This window comes from Panulirus ornatus, chromosome 29 (assembly GCF_036320965.1).
Source record: "Panulirus ornatus isolate Po-2019 chromosome 29, ASM3632096v1, whole genome shotgun sequence".
NCBI lineage: Eukaryota > Metazoa > Arthropoda > Malacostraca > Decapoda > Palinuridae > Panulirus > Panulirus ornatus.
Genome location: NC_092252.1, coordinates 4,428,280 through 4,449,964, shown reverse-complemented (window position 1 = coordinate 4,449,964; position 21,685 = coordinate 4,428,280). Strand labels below are relative to the sequence as shown.

The 21,685-nt window shown below is 38.9% G+C and overlaps 1 protein-coding gene across 1 annotated transcript in view; it reads left to right on the top strand.

The window, feature by feature from the left end:
- Nucleotides 1-2,422: 2,422 nt before the first annotated feature.
- LOC139758029 (uncharacterized) overlaps nt 2,423-21,685 on the top strand; it is a 57,574-nt gene continuing 38,311 nt past the window's right edge. Inside the window, exon 1 of the mRNA XM_071679035.1 lies at nt 2,423-2,566. Within this exon, the coding sequence (XP_071535136.1) occupies nt 2,516-2,566 (51 nt within the window). The 5' untranslated portion in view covers nt 2,423-2,515. The remainder of the gene's footprint in view (nt 2,567-21,685) is intronic.

Sequence of the window (21,685 nt, the reverse complement as noted above, 5' to 3'; positions counted from 1 at the left end):
GTATTGCGTTCTTCTCTCTCTCTCTCTCTCTCTCTCTCTCTCTCTCTCTCTCTCTCTCTCTCTCTCTCTCTCTCTCTCTCTCTCTTTGCCTCAACACAGTCTCCCTGATTCCCCCAGTTGCTATTCTGTAAGTACCTGTTTGCAGTGTATGGGGGAGGACGAGTTTTTTCTTCTTTTTTTTTTCTACACTCATGGTCCTCTTCTTCCCCCTTGTCTCTTGAACGTATACATACCATGTTTGCTGTTCTTTAGGGAGCTTATACCCTCGCCAGCCCACGATAATCACCCTTGAGATCTCTCACTCGTTTGCAGAGCTTTACGGTACTAGAATCCCTCCGTGTGATCCCTGGTATAAATCCTTCTCTCAACAGAGTCCGGAAAAAAAAAAAACATCACAGTATTCATTTAACTAATGAGAAGGAGATCCTACTGTGTGTGTGTGTGTGTGTGTGTGTGTCTCTCATTCCTAATAACTGCTTCACCCTCCCCTGTAGAATGTAAAGGTCACATGTGTGACGCTAAGGCCATTATACCCCATGGGTCGTACTATCATGATCTGGGGTCGTATTTCCGTGCTCAGGAGGTCGTACCGTCGTGCTCAAGGGTCTTACTCTCGTGCATGTGGTCGTACCGTCTGTGCTCAAATATGATGCTGGCTTCCCCACGCCTGAAGTCTTCATATAAATCATATTCAGGTCTCTCCCGTTCAAAGCTAGTTATATATATATATATATATATATATATATATATATATATATATATATATATATATATATATATATATATATATATACGTGCATATGTGTGTGTGTGTGTGTGAAATATCACCGGGTTTGAATATTGGCTCTGTATTGCTTAAACTACCATCAGACCTCAGACAAGGCGAGGTACAATATGCAGGTAGAGCCAACATTACAAGCGTCTGTACAAGACACGAAGTAAAGTAAATCTAGAAATGTAACTTGAGTGAAAAAGGTCACGAAATTCCCACATGACATTGGTATAGAAAGTTAAAGACGAAAGCGATAATGTAGATTAAGAAACAACACCCACATAATCGTATCTTTTATGAAATGGATTTGAACGAGGCGATGTATATATACATATAAATGAATAAAGGCAATATTTCTAATTGAAGATAACAAAAAAATAAAACAAATACAGTTCACTGGCAAACATTCTACCACTAGAGCATGCATCGAACATAAATAAACGTAGTATTTCTCAGTAAAGATTAAAAAAGTGAAAAACCCCGAACCACAGGCAAATATTCTAACACTAAAACATAAATCTAACACAAATATAGAATCCTAAACCACTTGGACGATCCTGAACCTCACAAAAATCATTTAAAAAAAAGAAAATAAAAAAGCCATAGTGACACAGTAGATGCCATATTGTGGTCCATGCTGGACTTGTTCGTGTGGATGTTTGCACTTCATTGTTTACGTAGCTACCGCCTCAACACAGACGAACATGATGCCCACATTGGATGCACAGCATCCCAACCGTGTATACATTTTGCTGAGATGGTTGGTTCGCTGATTTGGTCAGGCGGGTCGTGGCGAGCGTGTGCTGAGGTTTCGTTTCGTCCTGCCAATACAACAGAAATTCTTATATATATATATATATATATATATATATATATATATATATATATATATATATATATATATATATATATATATATATATATATATATATCGTCAATAGACTTGGTGATTGGAAAACGCGGTGGAAATACGAAAGGAATCACTTGGGCCCAAATGAGACTGCTTCAGTGTCATTAGCTCACGTTTCGGTATTGTTCGTACCATCCCTACAGCGTAAACAGCGAAAGGGAATAATATGCGCGTAACTCCCACATCAACATGTCGGTACAAAACAGACGGTCTAGCATGCCTAAAGCAAGTAGAATTCATCACCTTTAAAATAATAGATTTATACACGCGCGACGTGGTAACTCAGATCAAGCGAGCATCGGTTTGAGCGAGTATTAGTCAAGCGAGCATTTCACATATACCCTGATAGAAAAACATTGCATATGAACGGTTTCCTATTAGATTTAATTCATGTGTTCATTGGTAAAGTGATGAACAAAGTTAATACAGCCGTCAGTGAAATAACCAGTCGTGTCCTTTTCTTGTAATATCAAAACGAAATTTCAAAGCTACACCCCTTGTTTTGAAGTTCAGGGACGCCATGCCTGGCCAGTTTACAGAGTCGTGTGTGGTTTTATAATATGCCATGTGGCTATGATGCTCCGTCATACTGGCCAAAAAACGAAAGTGAACCCACTCCCCCTCAGCACACATGTACACAGACGGTTTGAGAGAGATGGGCCTGATCACCACAGCCCCCCTCCACACCCTACCCCCTAGCCTGACCAAACCAGCAAACCACCCACCTCAACAACATGTAAACAAACACGCTTAGGACGCTGGCGAGCCAATGTGGGCAACGGGTTCGTCTGTGTCGGCGCAGAAGCTCAGTAGACAGTGAAGTGCAAACATATATGGACACCATTCTGCTCCACGGGTACGAGGACGCTTTGGACAACGTTAAGGTATTTATATATTATCGTATCTCTGTAGGTTGATGTATTTTGAGTTCGTTCGTTCATTTTTTTTCTTTTTTTTTAACGTCCAGTTTTTATATGTATGTCATCGCGTTAGAATATTTGTGATTCGTATTGTCTTTCATATTCACTCGGATCTATTGCGTTTGTTCACTTGCATAGTTATATCGCCTCGTTCGACTACATATCATAAGATACAATTATGCGAGCGTTTATCTTGATTCATATTATCACTTTCGTCTTCATATTTCTTTAGCAGTGTCACGTGAGGAATTTTGTGATTCCTTTTCATCCAAGTTGCATTTCTAGATTTGCTTGCATTTGTCTTGTAAATACGCTTTTAATGTTGGTTCTGTCCGTATATTGTCCTCTCCTTGTTTGAGGTTTGATGGTAGTTTAAGCAATACGATGGTAGTTTAACCAATACCGAAGCGTAAAGCAATATAACTGGAGGTGTTTACTCAAACCTAGGTGATATTCCACACATTATATACGTATACATATTTTGACGTATACAATAAAAGATCATTACTTTACAATAAATTCTACAATAATTGTGGACATCGGAGCACGAATATTCCAATCCAATATTAATTATTAGAATGAAGTATTTTAATCATTGGAAACCAGCGTCGGGAAACTAAAACATTTTGAACTTTAAAATGAGTAACCTGTGTAAAATAAAATTTATCTTTAGTTTTTCAATACAATACAATGATAGATACGTAACAAGAGGGATTGTAAATATATGTTAATAACCCAGTAAATCGTGAGAAATCGTATAACATATTCAATAAAGTACTAACACATTAAAATCTTAATGTTTATCGTAAGTTAGATGTAAAATGTTAATGTTTAACATTGTGACGTGATGGATGTAAGTTGCTTCATACAGCGTAGGAGGTTATACATAATGCATTATGTATAGCAGTACAAGTAATAGATTCATCAGTTACACCCTAGCGTTTACTCAATACTAGGAAAAGAAATATGCTATTATTGGAATTGGTTATACGCTAATATTACTTTAATTCATTACTACCGTAAGCTAATGAAAATGCTGATAGTCTAGGGTCAATGTTGATCGATATTAATATTGACCAGTATGAATATATTAGTGCTGTATATGTATGTTTTCTTGTGTATTGTTGTCTTTGTATACATACATGCTTATTTTTGTAAGCGTAACCGTACAACTATAGGTTAGCGTATGTTATGCGTGTATATATGTATAACCGCATACGAATGTGTGTATATATATATACGTGAGTACTTGTACGCGTGCATTGCTACGCGTCGTAAACTACACTAATAAATCTCCGTTGTTTACCCTTCGTTGAAGCCGTATTATAAATTCGGGTCAAGAAAATATAATAATAAACTCGTGGAGACCAATTAACACGCAATGTTTGCACTCTACACAAGGGAAAGAGAGTTAAGTGTCTCTGATAATTCAACATACGTTACTTAAATCTAAGTGTGTGTATAGCTACATACAAACTCCTACTCTACTGTAGGTACACAACGAAAGAAATGTATCCTTCTGCGAGGAGGTATAATAGTCTGTTCAGAAATGGGTGTACAGTCGTGTTAAGGAATATTTTTTTTTATCTAGATTACATCATTTCCCACCTACTTCAAGGAGCGCAGATCTGAAGTTAAGTGAATCCCTTGAGAAAAATGGTCTGTAGTTATACATTAATAATCATGAATGATAAAATGAGTTATGAATAACATTGTTGTTGTTTTACACTCGTGTTTCCTGGTCTTTTCACCATGAATATTTGTGCCCGTCTTCGCTCTTATTTGTATTTATACTTGTGTTGACCTATGCTTTCTAAAAAAAAATATTATATATATATATATATATATATATATATATATATGTGCCCCTTTTTAAGTAATAAGACCCCTATTCTTTCTCTCGCACTGCCAAAGGCTGTACTACAAAGTTAGTGTAAGAGCGAAGTACCGCGAGGGTGCGACAAATTCGAATGGAAAAAAAGAATACTATAGTTTCCCCTCTAATGAAGTTCTCTTTAGCTGTAATGAAAACTGCTTCAAGCTTGGCTTCTTCCAACGTATAGAAATTCCATTCATTCTTTTCTCTATTGTCTCTCTCGCCCCCCTCACCCCTTGTGTGGGGGAAGAAGTCATTCCTGCTGGCTAATTGCGTCAAAATCAACTGTGATTATAGTCATTAAGGGCCCTAATTAAAAGAGCACTTTAATGAAGAACTAGGCTTATTCGACTGTGTTCTACGGTCTATATTCGTCTACGTCATCCTGAAACCTTTTACTTTCCTTTTTTATATTCACGTAAGCTATTGTATATAGTCTGGGATAACGAAGCTCTTGTGTGTATAGGGAGTTAAAAACTATTTGTTGCCTGTTTCTCCTTCAGCTTAAATCGTATTCTTCATTTTCTGAGTAAATGTTTATTTTATATTATATATGTGTATATATATATATATATATATATATATATATATATATATATATATATATATATATATATATAATTTTTTTCAAACTTCGCCATTTCCCGCGTTAGCGAGGCAGCTTTAAGAACACAGGACTGGGCCTTTGAGGGAATATCCTCGCCTGGCCCTCTTCTGTTCCTTATTTTGGAAAATTAAAAAAAAAAAATGGAGGGGAGGATTTCCAGCCCCCCGCTCCCTCCCCTTTTAGTCACCTTCTACGACACGCAGGGAATACGTAGGAAGTATTCTTTCTCCCCTATCCCCAGGGGTGATATATATATATATATATATGATACAAACTAACACACGTACTTAATTAACACTACATAAAACTTAATTGCTCTTGACATTACTAATGATACACATATAAGCTCATCTAATTACCTTTCACACCACTTTAAAGTATGTAACAAAAACCTATAAACCAAAATTCATTCTATGGAATTGAGCCAAGCCAGGTCAAGGGTCATCACTAATGACTTTATAATGCATTGATGAGGCTCTCTCACGTTAGCCCGGATGACTCGACCCATACATAACCTCCCCCAAAGTTTCCATTAGGTGTCATTTGCACGTCGCTCGCGGGACGTATCATCACCCCAGTGATTATATTAAGGAGGATGACGGTGATTAAAGATGGATGGTGAATTTGCATGTCTGAACACCATATTTCTAATTATCTCTATCTGGCCAACTCATCATTATCATCAAAAAAAATTTGGATGGCGGGTGGGAAAATGTTGGGTCTTGTCTTGCTATGATGGACTTAGGAGCCTACGATGTGTTGAAATGATGCCTCATCATCGTAATGGTTTCAAAAGTAATTAGGGGAAGTAATTGAACCATGGCAGGTATGAGGGTGGTACATACATTCTATGATATAGAAGATATAGTAAGTTTTCCAGGTAAATTAGTTGTGTAAGAACATGTAGTTAAGCAAACATTGTGTATATATATATATGCTTACTCAGGCGTTTATGCACGCACAAATACATGAGAATATATACATATTTAAGTGTCACAGGATTACACATACAAGGACACCTTCACCGAGGTAATACTCAACCAATCTGTAAAAGATAGTAAAAATCCAGCCGAAAACGCCTGAGTGTAGTACTGAAGGTTATGGAATGTGGAATTCTCCAAAAACCAATTTCTCAATTCCCCATTTGTTTTAAAAATCGTTCGCATGTTGCATATCTAACACTGGGTTAACTGGGTAATAACCCAGCAATTAGTGACTGCTTCAAAATTGACACAGGTTTAATGTCAATGGGTTTGGTAATCATTCATTGTGATCTGATGTAATTCACCTGACATTAATTTCTCCTAATCTGTCAGTGTACAGTTGGTAATTAATCATCTATCAGTGCACGAGTAATTAATCACTGACATGTAAAGTAATCGCCTAATCATTGGTAATGAGTTCCTATATTAACGTAATTGTTACCAGTTTCTCACGTAATCCTCTCGTTACACTAACTACATTGGTCTTATTCAGTGACCCCCTAACTGTATTAATCAAATAGCAAAGTTTCACTGTTCGGACACTGAACTATTATTAGTAGTTTTGGAAGTGTCACGTGAGTAATTACGAAACTGCTTCTTGATTGCTAAACTGTCTCCTACAGATATCTATAATCACCCATCTACAGACAAGTAACATTGTCTTGTGTTTTTAACAAACCCATTGTGACGCTAATTACATTTGCATTCCTAACAGCCTCATAATTAGCGAAGTACTGATCAAATTGACCAATGACTGACCTTCAGTGACCAAAAAAGGTAAGGCGTAATACGCATGAAATAAATTCCAACTTCGAAAGGTCACCGATCACTGTATAAAGGTCATAATAACGTAGGCATAAGGTTTAGAGGTCGTATTCGTAGGACAGTATCAAATCTCGCAGACTTCCTCCCTAGAAAGGTCTTGGTGTATCCCTACAGGTCAGGTCATCCCTCGTTAATTAAAGGTCACATATACAGGTCGAGCCAATGTATACCTTCAAAGGTCTACGGTGTAGATCTTGGTTTACCTTTGATATAATGTGGTATATACTTGTGTATAATTCAACCCTTAATTTTTGGCGAAGAAAATGCTAATTTACGATATGCCTCGTGCATAGCTCGACCTAATTTCTAAGGATAATGGGACAACAAATTAGGGTAACAAAGCGCCAAATTCTATGGCATATAAAACTCTTTTCGGAAAACCGTCGGTAAAAGCACTGTACGTCCTATGAACTATAGTTCGCTGGAACTTAGAGCGCCAAAGTCGAATTATTTACCATGTATTGTAGTACTTTACACTGAAACGCGGAAGTTTCGACTAAAACATTATTAGAGTATTTGATAATCAATTAGGATAGAATATTATTGTAATGCTAAGTTTTGTAACAATCATTCGAAAAGCGATGACGGTAACATCTTTTGAACAACGAAAGAAAGCGAAAGTAGATTGTTTTCGTTAATCTTGTCGCACTTTCCACTGTAATACGTACATCATTTCGGCAAAAACGTTACATTTCCGTGAATGTATGATGTCGAGCAGATATAGAATATTATGCAACTATTTCAACCGAAAACTATTAAAGAAAGATGTCTGAGAAAATGGTTATTGAATGTCATCATTTCGTGATCCACCTACAAACCCTTCCCATTATCCACGGATTTCAACCTAACGAAACTATTACCCGTGTATAGGTCGACTCCTTGTATTTTTTTTTTCCTATATAATTTGGTCTTAAAAACTCTAACTATACACAAGTATATACCCGAGTCATACCTCTCTCAAGTCATGGATGCTCCAGCTGGCTCGTACGTCACCGAGACGCCTCATCATTCACTTCCAAAGGTCGTACTTCACTGTGAGAGGTCATACCTCACCCGGGCAGGTCATAGATAGCCCCAACATGTTATAGTTTACTGAGATAAGGCCATAACTCTCCATGCAGTTTACCCAAACAGTTAACAGTCCATCGTGACAAAGGTGTTGTCCATGAATCATTTGTTGAATCCCATTGTTTAAGGCGTGGCAAAACCCTCCACTCCCCTTTCAGCACGACGGTATGACCTTTTGAGTACGACCTTATGACCTTTAATGGCCTGTACTTTACCCTGACCTTCAAGCGTCAGGTTGAACAAACCATCCTGTTCAAAGGTAAAACCATCGTGTTCAAGGATCATACCATCATGCTCAAGACCTTAAATGAACACTAACCATTCCAGGGAAGTCGTTAACGATCAAACTAAACAATCTCGGGTCACCAGTGAGAGGGTGGGCAAATTCTTCCCTCAACATGGTCAGAGGAAAATGAATAAGAAATCAAATTTCGTTCCCATGACCTTGATTCAAGGTTACGTTACCTGAACTATATATTACCGTCTCGGATTCCTTTCCCACACAAATCAGGGTTAATATAAACGGGAAAGGAGACTTCAGGGAAGGGAGAGGTTGGGGCATTAAGGTTTTTTTTTTTCTTGATAAATGATAGACTTGGCTGCTGTTCTATAACAGGGGTTGGGCAAGATGAAAGAGCGGCATATTAATCTATCGCTCGATGAAGTTGTTTGTTATAGAGGAATAATCACAACCGTGTGGCATATCACTGCATGGATACAAAGTAAATTTTTGAAATCTGACTTGTTGCCGGATGTCTATTCCTTATTTTCATATTCTTTGAATTATTCTGATTGAAACGGCACCTTGTGTTTGTATCTTTCATTAAAATGTATCTGTGTGGGGTTTTGTTTGTGCACACGTTTGCTAGTGTATGCATGTATCTGTTTGTACATACGTTTATAAATGTGTTTGCGGTGAGATTGTGTGGCGAGAAAATATAAATACATTACATCACGGAACTCTTATTCAAAAAAGTGTAATAGTATACCACTAACTTCCTAAGCAACGCAAACCAGTCATTATGCCTACTTTATTATATTATCATTGTTATTTATCACTCGAATCTTGAACGGCTTTGGCCAAGGACTGTAATTTCTAGTCTTATATTTTTTATTTTCATCTTATCCATAAATATATTTCGTCAGACCTTGTGTGTTTGCTGTCCACTAGGTAATGTGTTCTATCATACACAAACGATAAAGTTGTAGCGTGTGTGTGTGTGTATATATATATGTATATATATATATATACTTGCATCAAGGAAATGTTAGCCAATAGAAATGAAAGTTTGATTAGAAACCACTGGAAACGGACTATGAATTACACATATCGGGAGAAAAAACGCTGAGGAACAGAAATGTGAACTAGGTTTCATCACTTTCATCGCCATTGTAAACCAATTCGGTATTGCTTCTTGATAAAGACGAAAGGTTATAATGCTTAAAATTTCAATGTAAGTATCTGAGAGGGAAAGCTTCTCGAGGGATATCTTGTAGTGAAGTATAAGGCGTTTAGTGGATAATCCGTTTACGATGCGCGTAAGATATTTCTACGCTTCTCTTATACACCTCAAATTTAGTCGCACACACGCATTCCTGCCACAGACACTTGTTCTCTCACAAGTCAGTCTTGCATTAGTGATGGAGCCAGTGTCTGTGTCCTGGTTTTTACCTTTTATCTCTGTACAACTCCGGCAACACGTATAACGACAAAAGAGAAAGAGGATATACAAAGTAACGTTTAGCTCGGATGAAAAAAAAAGAAATTCTTTGAAGCGCTTCAGACAGTCTTGAGACTTTAGTCGAACCCTCGTAAATAGATTACCAGAAATTCGACGTTGAATTGAATTTCCCCTCCTCATTTTCTGAGTGTAGTCAGAAGGAAAAGTTTTAATGAGTACTGGGTTTAGGAAACTTGTATGAATTTATATATATACATGTATTTTTTCTTGGACGTCTTAATCTGTATCAGCTCGAACTTTGCTAATAAGCTCATTGAGAACATGAAGCTTCAGGCTTAATTATTTCGAAACCAGTGACGAAAAGAGTTTGCATACAACAAACCTGAACTTATGGGAATACAGTCTTCATCCATTATTTCAGGGGAATTTAAGTAGGTTTTTGTTCGTTTTTCCCATGATGTTACTGGAACGGATTAATTTGATAATTTTTTTACTTCATCTTTTTTATATCTTAATGTGGCTTTGTGTAAGCAAAGATTTGTAATTACATCAAATATGATGACATTACTGAGGTTATGTTCCCTTTATTCTGATATCTACATATTTCCCTTCATCTTTATATAGGTGGGTTTTGATATGTTTTATATTTTCCACTCTAGGTATCTTTCCCTAGTTGGCTTTGTTACAAAAGGGAAATATACATACCATAGTGGTATTCAGCCTCCATAGTGTCCTGTGAACATGTTATACCGTATGTACTTATCACAGCTCTACTTTAAATGAACCCCTGAACGTTGTAGATTGTCTTATCTCGGTTTCAATTCGGAACTTTTTCTCATAAGTGGATTCTTTTTCCTTTTTCGTGATTCTGTAATTACGTCTTTTCTGTGTTGCCTAATTTCTCTCTTGCAAATGCGATTAGGTAGCATCTGTATGACTCTAAAACATACAGAGTCGCATATATATATTCAGTTTGTGCGACTGAGTACTCTTTAGAAACTTAACTTGGATTGCCAAATCAGCTCTTATTTCAGCCCTAATCGAGTCATTTACTTAACTGATACTTAAAGAATGGTCTTTACTGAACAAACTTTCACTTGTTCCATATTGTTATCGTAAACTAATCATTAATCCTTTCGTGTAAAATTACTGATAATTATCATCGTATCAATGTAGCATTTTGGGAAATCTACCTGAAGGATTTACATAGATCAAGACTGATAGTTTCATAAACCCCCTCCACAACCACTTTCATCTTCGGGCCCCCTTTAGAGACCCCTTGGAAAAATCGGGCCCCCTTTAGAGACCCCTTGGGAAAAAAACTTAAACTATATATTCATATGGAAACAATTACTGAAAACGAAGATCAGAATAGCTCTCTTCCAGGCCCATCTTTTACTGTCCTTCTCGTATAGCACTTGAAGCCACTCTCAAGTCATTACTTAAGGGCCAAGGACTTCACAAGAAAGCCTTAAGTACTTGCCAAGTAGTGCCCTCTCAACTCTCCCATAAAGTCCTTAACTTAGGTTTAATGAATACGTAAAACTCTGAAAGAATCTAATGTTTTTCTGATGTTTCTTCCTTACCTTGATTATATCTGTTATTAACCTACTTTGTATTTCCTGGGAAGCTTATATGTTTATCATTTTGCTTCCACAAGCACCACGAGAAGTTGTCAGATCTGTAAGATTTATTAAGCACTGTCTTTTGTATGTCTTAGCTTTAGCAGTCGCCATATCATTTAGCTTTAGCAAGTTGAAGTTTATCATATTTGCGGTCTTATTCCTTAAAACATATAGGATACAAAACATTTTTAGATATATTTGGTCATCATTCATTATACCCAGAGTTCTTAAAGCTTTATGTAGTTATTTTCATTGTTATACTTTTTTGGCACCTAAATGAAATAGGGATCCAAGCTTGGGAGATAGTCATTTAACTATCATTGCAATCTATATAATTACAGCAGCCCCACCAGTACGTATGTGTTTATGTCGTTAATAATTCTGATCCTTATTCCTATATGACAGATGGAATCACACGGTCGCCTTGCCTCGTCTTTTTAAGCCTATGTTTATGTATTACGTCTGTACAACACGTGCGCACGCGCACAAAACCCCTCGTCCTTATTGGGTATTACGACGGTATTTTATAAAGGAGATCAGGGGAAGCTAATCCCCCTTCTCCTGCCTCCATTATCACACACTCTACCCCCGCCTTTTCATGAGGGATGATGGGGAAAGTGGGGGAGGGGGAGGAGAAAGCATCTTTCGCTATAAATGAACCTGCGCGCCATTGTTCGCCCCGGTATAAGGCTACGAAGACCACTAGATTACCTGTAAAATGAAAGTCTTTATACTTGTTGTTGCTATACGGAGCGACTCTCTCTCGCTTTATTCTTGATATTATTCATTTCCTGCCCTTGTGAGGCTCTTGCATTGGGAGGAACAATGTCTTTAATCAATGGCTCCATACGTATGGGTGATGTTGTGCCTGAGGTTACGATGGGTGTCGTCCTATTTGCTCAGGGCGATCGTGGTATACGTCTATCTACAGGTTAGAGGAGACGAGTGCAACACAGTGGTGATGTACATCGTTTTCTCTTTTCAATTATATCAACATTGCTATCTATCTAGACATTGACTAATCTTAATGACAGTAGATTAATAATGGTATGTATAGTTAATGACAGACTGTAACTGTAGAGCACTTTAATCTCATGGTCAACTTCGACGCTACTCAAGGCTGGGCCGATGTAATATCTATTTCGTCTCTTGCACGGCTAAACTTTGGAATCTTTACTTTCTCGTATCTTCCATAACAGTAACGCCCGACCCCTTTTTATGAAGGAAGTTTTTCTTCCTTCAATAACTTTATATTAATTCCTTCCTTACTTAATCTATCTAGCTCTTATCTCTATATATCTGTTAGTCTGGTATTGATGGGAGCTCTTGGCAGTCACTGAAGCTTTGAATATATGAAAGATACTGATATAAGATATAGATAACATTCTCCTTAATGCAATTTGGCTTGCGGTAATTCCTCGCCAGCTTCGATAACCTAGTGATTATCATACGTGGTACATGATCCATGCAAGTGAGCCGGGGGTAGAATTGTTGAATTATCATAGCTGAAGGCGCTCGGGTATAGTTAGAATAATTGAGACGCAAGAAGAGCATCGAACGTCCGTAGATTCAATTGACTTCATCAAATAATAAGTGATTAAAATACGGGAAACCCAGGGATAAAAACAATCAACACCTGTGGTGGGGAGGGAGTTAATTATTACTTCCGGGTGGGGTACGTAACGGGTAATTAAAGGTAATGAGAAAAAGGCAGAGTGAACTGAGACACACGCACGCAGCTTATTTTGGGTCTGAAATAAGATGTTTCTACAGTATTGTCTACTGACACTTTTCTCGGAAAGTTCTAATTGTAGCATCTTAAGAACTCGCGCATATTGATATATAGACAGACCCCAACGTGAAATCCACATGACTGGAGGGAACAAATTACCTATATGCTTCCAAGCTCCAGCAACTACATAGCTATAAGTTTGCTAATCCCTTCCCAACCCTACGTCTCTTTCTCTCGTGGCTTCGCAAGGTAATCATTTAAGTGTAGCACATGATTATGTATGGATATCGTAATATATGGATACGCTATGATTATACATATGTATATACATACACACACTCCCACTGACGACAGTACGTTTAAATTCCATGCTGTAAATAAGCTTCGTTCTCAGAAAGCGAGCATTAAAACAAGCAATAACGTGAAAAAAAGACTGCGTTAATTTAGGCAACATTTGAAATTTATTCTTGAAGTTAAAGTAATGTTGGTAATTATGCCGACTGTTCAACATGCCAAGGTGTCTGAGATAGTGTGATAAATATACGAATATATTTAGCATTTTTATAGACTTTTATTTCTCGGTAAGTCAATGAATGTTTTGTTAACTCAAATGTGAAATAAAATGCGATATTGGGGAAGTGTTCTCGTGGAGGATGAATTAACTTCATTTTACAATTTCATATATATTCAGTAGTAGCTAAAGTAGTACTAACCGTAGATAGAATTACAAAAGACGCATTATCCAAAGCCATATAATCATTTCTTGAAAATCTAAGAATGGATATCTTCGCCGAAGAGCCTGCTAAGCACTGTACATCCCAGAGTCTGTTAGCCTCTTGTATATACTCATAATACTTGGAACCGTTCAACGTATCAGTTAGACACTCTTCGTCAACGTCCCTGGAATTAGCAAGTTAATTGATAAGACTCTTTTTCTCCCTGATAGTAGAGAGTTAGTTACGATGTAGATGAATCGATAGAAGATAAATGGATATGTATATATATATATATATATACCCTCGCCTGGGCTAAAGAGGACATTTATCTAGGCAATCTTCGACATGTTCTCCGCACATAACAATCTTGTTCTCACTGGGTACCTCAAAATTTCAAGAGAATATACATATATCCCTATTATTCTAATTTTCGCTCGTCCCTCTCGTCCTGCTCAGTGCTTCCCTCTCTCTCTCATATGTACTCGTACAACACTGACATTGAAATTGATCTTCTGAATGTGACAAATGTCCAGAGCCATCCTGGTAACTCTTTCGGCGAAGGAACAACCAAGTCAAATCTCTTTCGACGAAGGAAGATGAAAGTCAAATGTAATCGCCTTATGCCTAAGACTCTCCATAATGCTCGTGTTTTGTATGAGCATAATGGCTATTACCTGCTTATATACATTGCGAGAGGGGAGAGATTCATCTTTTTCCACACTCCCCCCCCCCCCCCCCCCCCAAAAAAAAACGCCCTATAGGGGATTGAAGCGATCCTCTCTCTCTATCCCAGCAAAGGGAATCTTCATTCATACTCGCAGGTGTGGATGAGACTTTCCAAGAAATGTCAGAGCCTTGTATAAGACTTGTGTTCAGTAGTTTAGTGTATGTAAGACTTTGTGTGTCGTCTATCACCTGTGTAGCATACTTGTCTGTGCTTTGGACAGGACTCTGTTATTGCAACCACAGACATCTTTATATATTCCTTTACTATTGAGGTATGTAGAGCTGATGGAGACGAAGGAATGTAATATTTATCACAAATTACCTATTTTTATTATTTCTACACTCCTCGTACCCTTCCTTAACTCTCACACACACACCAGCCCTTTCCTTCCCACCATCAATCTCGCTCCTCCATCACCATATAGCCTTACCCTTCCATCATCCCTGGCGATGGTAACCAAACCTCCCCATGACCATAGCTAGAGGGAGCGTCCATCCTCAAACCCGTCTTGGGAGGGGGAAAGGCAGATCCAAACCTCGCACCACCAGGATACGAACACCATCCCATCTGCTTTAAGAAGTTACAACACCGTCGTAACTCCCCCGAGAGAAGGTCTGGCCACCAATAATCCATCGCATATGAATAATTTCTGTAGTGGTTATCTTCAGCGAGCGGGAGGATGATGTAGCGCCAAAATGCTGTTTTCCTCCTTCAGGGAACGTAGCGAAGAAGCGGTCTCACTCGCTCTTTCTTTTATGGAAACGTGATACGAGGATTGTAATTGCTTCGATTTCATTATCGTTCAACAAAATTTTGATTGGAATTGTATAGAACGTGTGTGTGTGTATGTACATATATATATATATATATATATATATATATATATATATATACACACACATGTTGGTAGAGTTTCAAGCACTAGGGAGGATATGGAGCTAAATTTTCTCATTTCGGAATGTTTTCAAGCTAGTCGGTCAATTATCAGTGACTCTCCAAAGTATAAACTTTGCAATATCGAAAACAAAAAAAATATCTTGGGTAAATTTAGTATGCAGTGAAAATAGCATTTCAAAGCGTTAAGGCCGTTCGTTGAGAGAGAAAGGTATGTCCATAGTCTATCATTAGCTAACATCCGAAATTCTCTTGTATTCGGCGAAAGGGAGAGTCGCAAAGTAGATTGTAGAACAGCGATTGGAGAGTCGCAAGATAGATTGTAAAAGAATGAACAACGATAAGAGTCACAAGCCACTTAAGTAAATAGATCTTAAAGACACTCTCTATTGTGCTCGGGGTAGACGCGCAGACGCACTGTCTCATTTGGTCATCCACACACGCACTCACCCGCGTGGCTATCCACAAACGCAATCGTCCGACCGTCCACGCACACCGAGCGAACTTTGTTAGATTCCTGGGTTCTGCAGGAGGCGTGGCGGCCCTTCGTCACCCCATACACCATCTTGAGTTAATGGAGTGTTCGTCGCTGATACAGCTAAGGTGTTAAACCGATTCATAATAATCGGTCGTATTGTATAATGGATCTCCCGAATGGTTCCCTAATGGAGTGTGTATTTCTTAATGGATCAGTCGTCCCGTCTTCGTTAATGGAGGCGATTGAGCATAGAAGGATGCTATTGGTCTCCAAGTATAAACACCTTCGGTCTGTCTGTTATTTGGGTGTGTTTGGTATTCGATCGTATTATGTCAATTTTTGTTGGTGCATTTTTGGCCATCGTGGCTACTCTCATCTGCTTTGGGATGGAGATCAATAGTTTTTGAGCCTTGAACACGAAGGTACGACCCTTGAGCACGAGGATACGACCCTTGAGCATGGTCGTGTAGCTTTTCACCTCGCTCTTAAGAGATGACGAGTTAAAGGCCACTCCATCCTATCCAAACATCGTACCGTAGTGTTCAAGACTCGCTCCGTCGTTTTAGGGTCGTACCGACGTGTTCTAGGATTGTTCCTTCGTGTTCAAAGGTCCGAGTACAATTGTATCCAAGGGCCATACCGTCGTGTTTAAGGCCATACCTTTGTTCACCTGTCGTGCTCAAAGGCCGCAATGTTGTGCTCAAGGGCCGTACCGTCGTACTGAAGTCGTACCATCGCGTTAAAGGGCCGTAAGGCTGTGCTCAACATCTGTCGATAACACACCAGCACACTTTGACTCTCGTTCTCTCTTTCGTTGAGCCCATGGCAATGAGGTCGTCTTTCCCTAGCGCAGGAACCAATTAGGAAATGGGTGGCCATGTTCTCTCTCTCCATTTAACCAGTAGTCCGAGATGCGTAGACAAAAGGGGACAATCGTAGCGAAAATGAAAAGCAATGGTAAGTCTCGGGAGAGAGGACAAACATTTGAATGTCAAATTCATCCATTTTTTCCCATTTTTTTTTTTGTCTTATCCGAGGGGCACTAATCAAGCAAATGGGTTTTGTCAGACAATTAGGCACCCTTACCCTTCCTCCTCCAGATTAACCTATCTTTCGTGTTATTATGCGAGATCGGAGCGAGGTAAAGAGACGCCAAAATGAAGAGTTGCTGTGGCAGACAAGAGGGGAAAAAAGGAAGTCTTGTATTAAGATGAGGACATCAGTTCTGACTGGTATACTGATTGTGGTCAGCTGCTGTGTTTGTGGATTTGATAGTCTTATTGTTCTTTCAGTGTTTTTCTAACTTTGTTTTTTCCTAGTCTATTGCATTTCCGACACGGAAGTTTCAATGTCTATTTGCATGTAACATCCTTTCATTAAACTTGTGTATTATTGAATCTGTCTCTAGGAGGCTTGGTGTGTGTGTGTAAGAGAAAGATAGATGAAGGTATAGCAGTGGCAGTAATTGCGTCTGTGTAGCCAGGGTAAAATATCAATTGTAGTAGTTGTGGTAGTAGTAGTAAATGCGTTATTTGTATTACCAAGTATTGGTAATTTTGGTAGTAGTAAAAACGTTATCGAAGACAGAGGAACTTCAACAGATGTTCACAAGCCGAGGCTCAGAAGACCTAGCATGTAAGAGGAAGTTGAACTCAACATAAGGAATTTCGTATCGCCCCTTTTTTTCTTCCCAGGAAGCTCTTGCAGCCGACAATGTCTTCATTTTGTTTCTCCCAGGTGGCTGCAGGATGAGGTAACCACATCAATTCTTTTGCATTTTCAGTTCGTTTTTCTATCCACTCTGGCTGGCGATAATGTGGTGGTGGTGGTTGTCTCTGGGTGTTGTCGTTCAAATGGTGGTTGTGTTGGAGATGGTGGTTGTATCGGTGCTGGAGAAAGGCCAGCGAATGTTCCAATCCAAAACTTGGCTTCAGTCTAAACTATTTTTCTTTTTTTCGGTCGCGTGACAGACTTAAGAGCTTTAGTTATGTTTTACTGCGTGTGTGTGTGTGTGTCTGTCTTTTTACGGGTCTGGCCGTCCTGTTTGACAAGAACGAGTGAAATGTGCTGGTGAACTTTTTCGTGAGCAGGTACCTGATGGGCTGTGAATAAGCGACAGGGGTCACCAAAGGTCAGAATGCACATTTACCGACGTGATTTTCGTCTTTGAGAGAATATATCGATGAATTTTATTCGTAGTCTAAAATTCGTGTGACAATTGGTCACTGATAAAGTCTCTAGTCATATTTTTTTTTTTTTTTGACCATATTCTATTTCCTGTAGGCAGCTCGGAAGGGCATTTCATCGTCCAAATGTTTGAACTCTACAACAGAGGTTTGAATAACACAAAACACAAGTGGATGACTCGTTATTTTTCTTCCCCCACTTGGAGAAGAATCTCTTTAATACACGAGATGTCACCAAGGCAATTCAGTCTGACTTGGGGAATAAGGTCACTTGAATCTTGTATTGGTGTCTTTAAGGTTAATTCGAGGTAGAGCGAAGGTATTTATGCATGTAATTTGCCTAACGTACAAAGAGACGAAATGTCTGAAAAGGTTACAAGGAAGAGGATGGTGATGGAGGAACACAGAATTTTTGTAAAGAAAAAGCATAGCGGAGGTAGATGGATATGAGAGATGGGTACAAGTATACATAAAGTTTGATGATAGAAGGGGAAATATGGCCTATCCAACACATTCATTTACCATTTTTTCCAAATTCAGTTTATGATCATTATACTGACTAGAGTAATGCCAGCTCAGTCCTTGACTAACTTTTACCACGAGAAATCTCGTTGAATCTTTGATTAGATACATGAAAAGAAACCCACTAACCGGGACTCCAGGCAACTTATTTGTACCGAATGATCACCTTGCATTATCAGTGTTATTCGACTTGATACATCGTCGACACAGTACCTAGGCTTCAAGGTAGAGTAATGATTACCTGAAGAGCTCGAAGAAGTTTTCGGCTCCAGTGAAAGTGGTCAAAGTTTTTGACCTATAGTGACGCGAGCTAAGAATTATAATCCTGAACTGTGTGACTATTTTGTGACCTATAGTGACGCGAGCTAAGGATTATAATCCTGAACTGTGACTATTTTGTGGCATCTCTTCCTGTAGCAGAGGGCCACACAGGTTTTGTGGCTCTATGCCACACATTGTCGAAGCTCTGTGCCACACCTTCGTAAACCTTTGTCTCGCCTTTGTGAAGCGCTATGCCACACATTGTCGAAGCTCTGCGCTGCACCTTTGTGAGGCCTTGTGTTTCACTGTGCCACACCTTCTGTGAAGCCTTGTACCACTCCTCGTGAAGATCTATGCCACGTATTGAGACTCTGTACTGGGGGAAAACAAATAATTTTCGTTTTCGTGTTTTAATCTTGCACAAGACCTGCTTCTTGAGGTGATGGGGAAGGGGTGGTAGAATCCCCCTCGCGAAATGATTGGGGGAAGGGGGTATGTGATCATTGAAATGACAATTCGTAAGGAGAGAGAGAGAGAAAAGAGTTAATGAGTTTTCGACTCTTCTTGGATGGGGAAATTTAGACTGTTCAAGGAAATACTCGTCTATGTACAATACCACGAACGGCTTTCTGGTGGGGGAAAGATAATAACGAGGCGGTGTTCGCCATCTCGTGAATCCGGGTCGGTTTGTGAAGTCCTTCGTTCGTTGACAGGCCATGTGGGTGCGTCAAGCTAATAAGCTCAGTGTTCGGTAATGATTAGGTCAATGTTGATGGGATGCATATATATATATATAATGGCTGATTGCCGTCTCCTGCGTCAGCGAAGTAGCGCCAGGAAACAGACTAAGAATGGCCCATCCACTCTTGTCCATATAAACCTTTGTACTCCACACTTCAGGAAGCTAGGAGGACAACAAATATGTAAACAGAACTCTCATTTCTCGTTGGACGCCGCCACAGAGTCCACGTCGCTCGTTTGCCATATCCGTTGCGGCCGGGGATCGAACGAGGAGGAGGAGGAAGAGACAATGACTGGCCAAAACAACAGGAGCCAATCTGAACTTTAGACTGGCCAAGGAGGGGCTCTGAGAGAGGCGTGTCTCTCCTCAATATTTCGTAGACCTCTATCGGATTCTGGTTAATGCAAGAGTCTCGTGATTTCTAAATTTTTCGATGGTTTTGACTCCTGTGTATATTTCAACAAATGGAAAGGTTAATGGGTGGAAGTGTCTCTGTACTTTCGAGAAATCGTGAAAACTTTTACGTAAGGATTTTTCTTTTTTTTTTTTGTGGGGTTGGGGATGGTGTTTATTATTAAGTTCCGGTAGCAAGCAGATGATGATTACATAGTCTATAACGCTGGAAGGTGGTCAACCCTCTGAAACGAAATCTATAGCAATATTTTTAAGCATCTATAGATAATATTGATAGTAATCGCATGAATATAGAATAAATAGAAAAAACCTTTCCACGTATTTCTTATTTGTAAGTCATCATTTGGTGGAGTCTAAAGTGAGGATAAAGACTTGGGGGATGTTGAGGTGATACACAGACGAATGTATGATGTCACGGTTACAATGGATAGATAAGATAGAAATGGATATTGTGAATAGCTCGGTTCCTTTATCTATATTCATTTATTTCGTTTACCGGACATAGACGAATGAGTCCAAGAATGAGACAAACTCGACCTTATGGATGTAATATAACTGTGTTGCGCCAAAATGCCATTGTGTTGATTCGTGTTATAAATGTCTTGTCCCTGCGCCTTGTTGTATAATGCATCATCCCGCGCCTTACTGTATGATACATCATACAACAGATGTTTCGAACATCATTGCATTAAATGTCATTATACATATATTCCTCCACCCTGTAAATAATTCGCTGTGATTATCAAGTATACTATCAAATTAATTTCATCCATAGCAACATGCAAATTAGCACTTCCGGTGGAAGAAGATATGAATGATTACTTTAAAAATTTACGATAAGTCGAGGTCATACGCATGAACCTAACTGCGTGGATGCCATTATATCTAAAAGATTGCGAGGTGATAACTAGTGTCAGTGTGGATTAAAACTAAGTGTTATCTTTCGCAAAACATAATCTTTGATTGATGCTCATTAGCGATGTGAGTGGCATTACTACATTCATTAGTGTAAGGATTAGTGAAGACTTGAATTTCACACTCGTACGTACTAATTGCTTAGCGAGATTGTCATGTAATATGACAGCAAACGGGATTATGATGAAAAGCAAAATTCGGCGTTGTGTGAACTCTGTTATTGTTTACATTTGACTATAGAGCAAAGCCAGAGAAGGCTTGATAAGTATATATATATATATATATATATATATATATATATATATAAACACACGAGTGTCACTTTCTACACACACAAAAATAGATATTTGAGGAAGAGACACGTGTCATGTGGAAGAGGGACATCACGGCAATCACACATATATCTTTCAAGCTCTGACCTTTTATAAGTCGAGACGCACAACTGATCCCCCCAGTGGTTCGACGCCAACTTGGCTATACCCCCAGGGGAGGGCTGGCCATTCACACAGCCTTCTCAGAAAGGGTCGGATTGACATCAGCTGACCTTAAGGGGAAGGATGAGTGGGTGGAGTACAGATTTTTGACCTTGTGATCTCCCTCTCTTCTACTTTTGACCTCCCGACCCACAAGGACAGTAGTGATATTTTGGAAACCGATCAGTGTCAAATGCACTCGCATGAATGAGCCCAGAAGAACTATTAAAAAAAAAAAAACTGTTACACATGCACATACAGAGATAGGAAATAGACACCTAGATAGGTATATAGATAGATAGATAGATCGTTACCCTACAACAAGACTATCAACAAAGAATGGTAACATTTCATTGA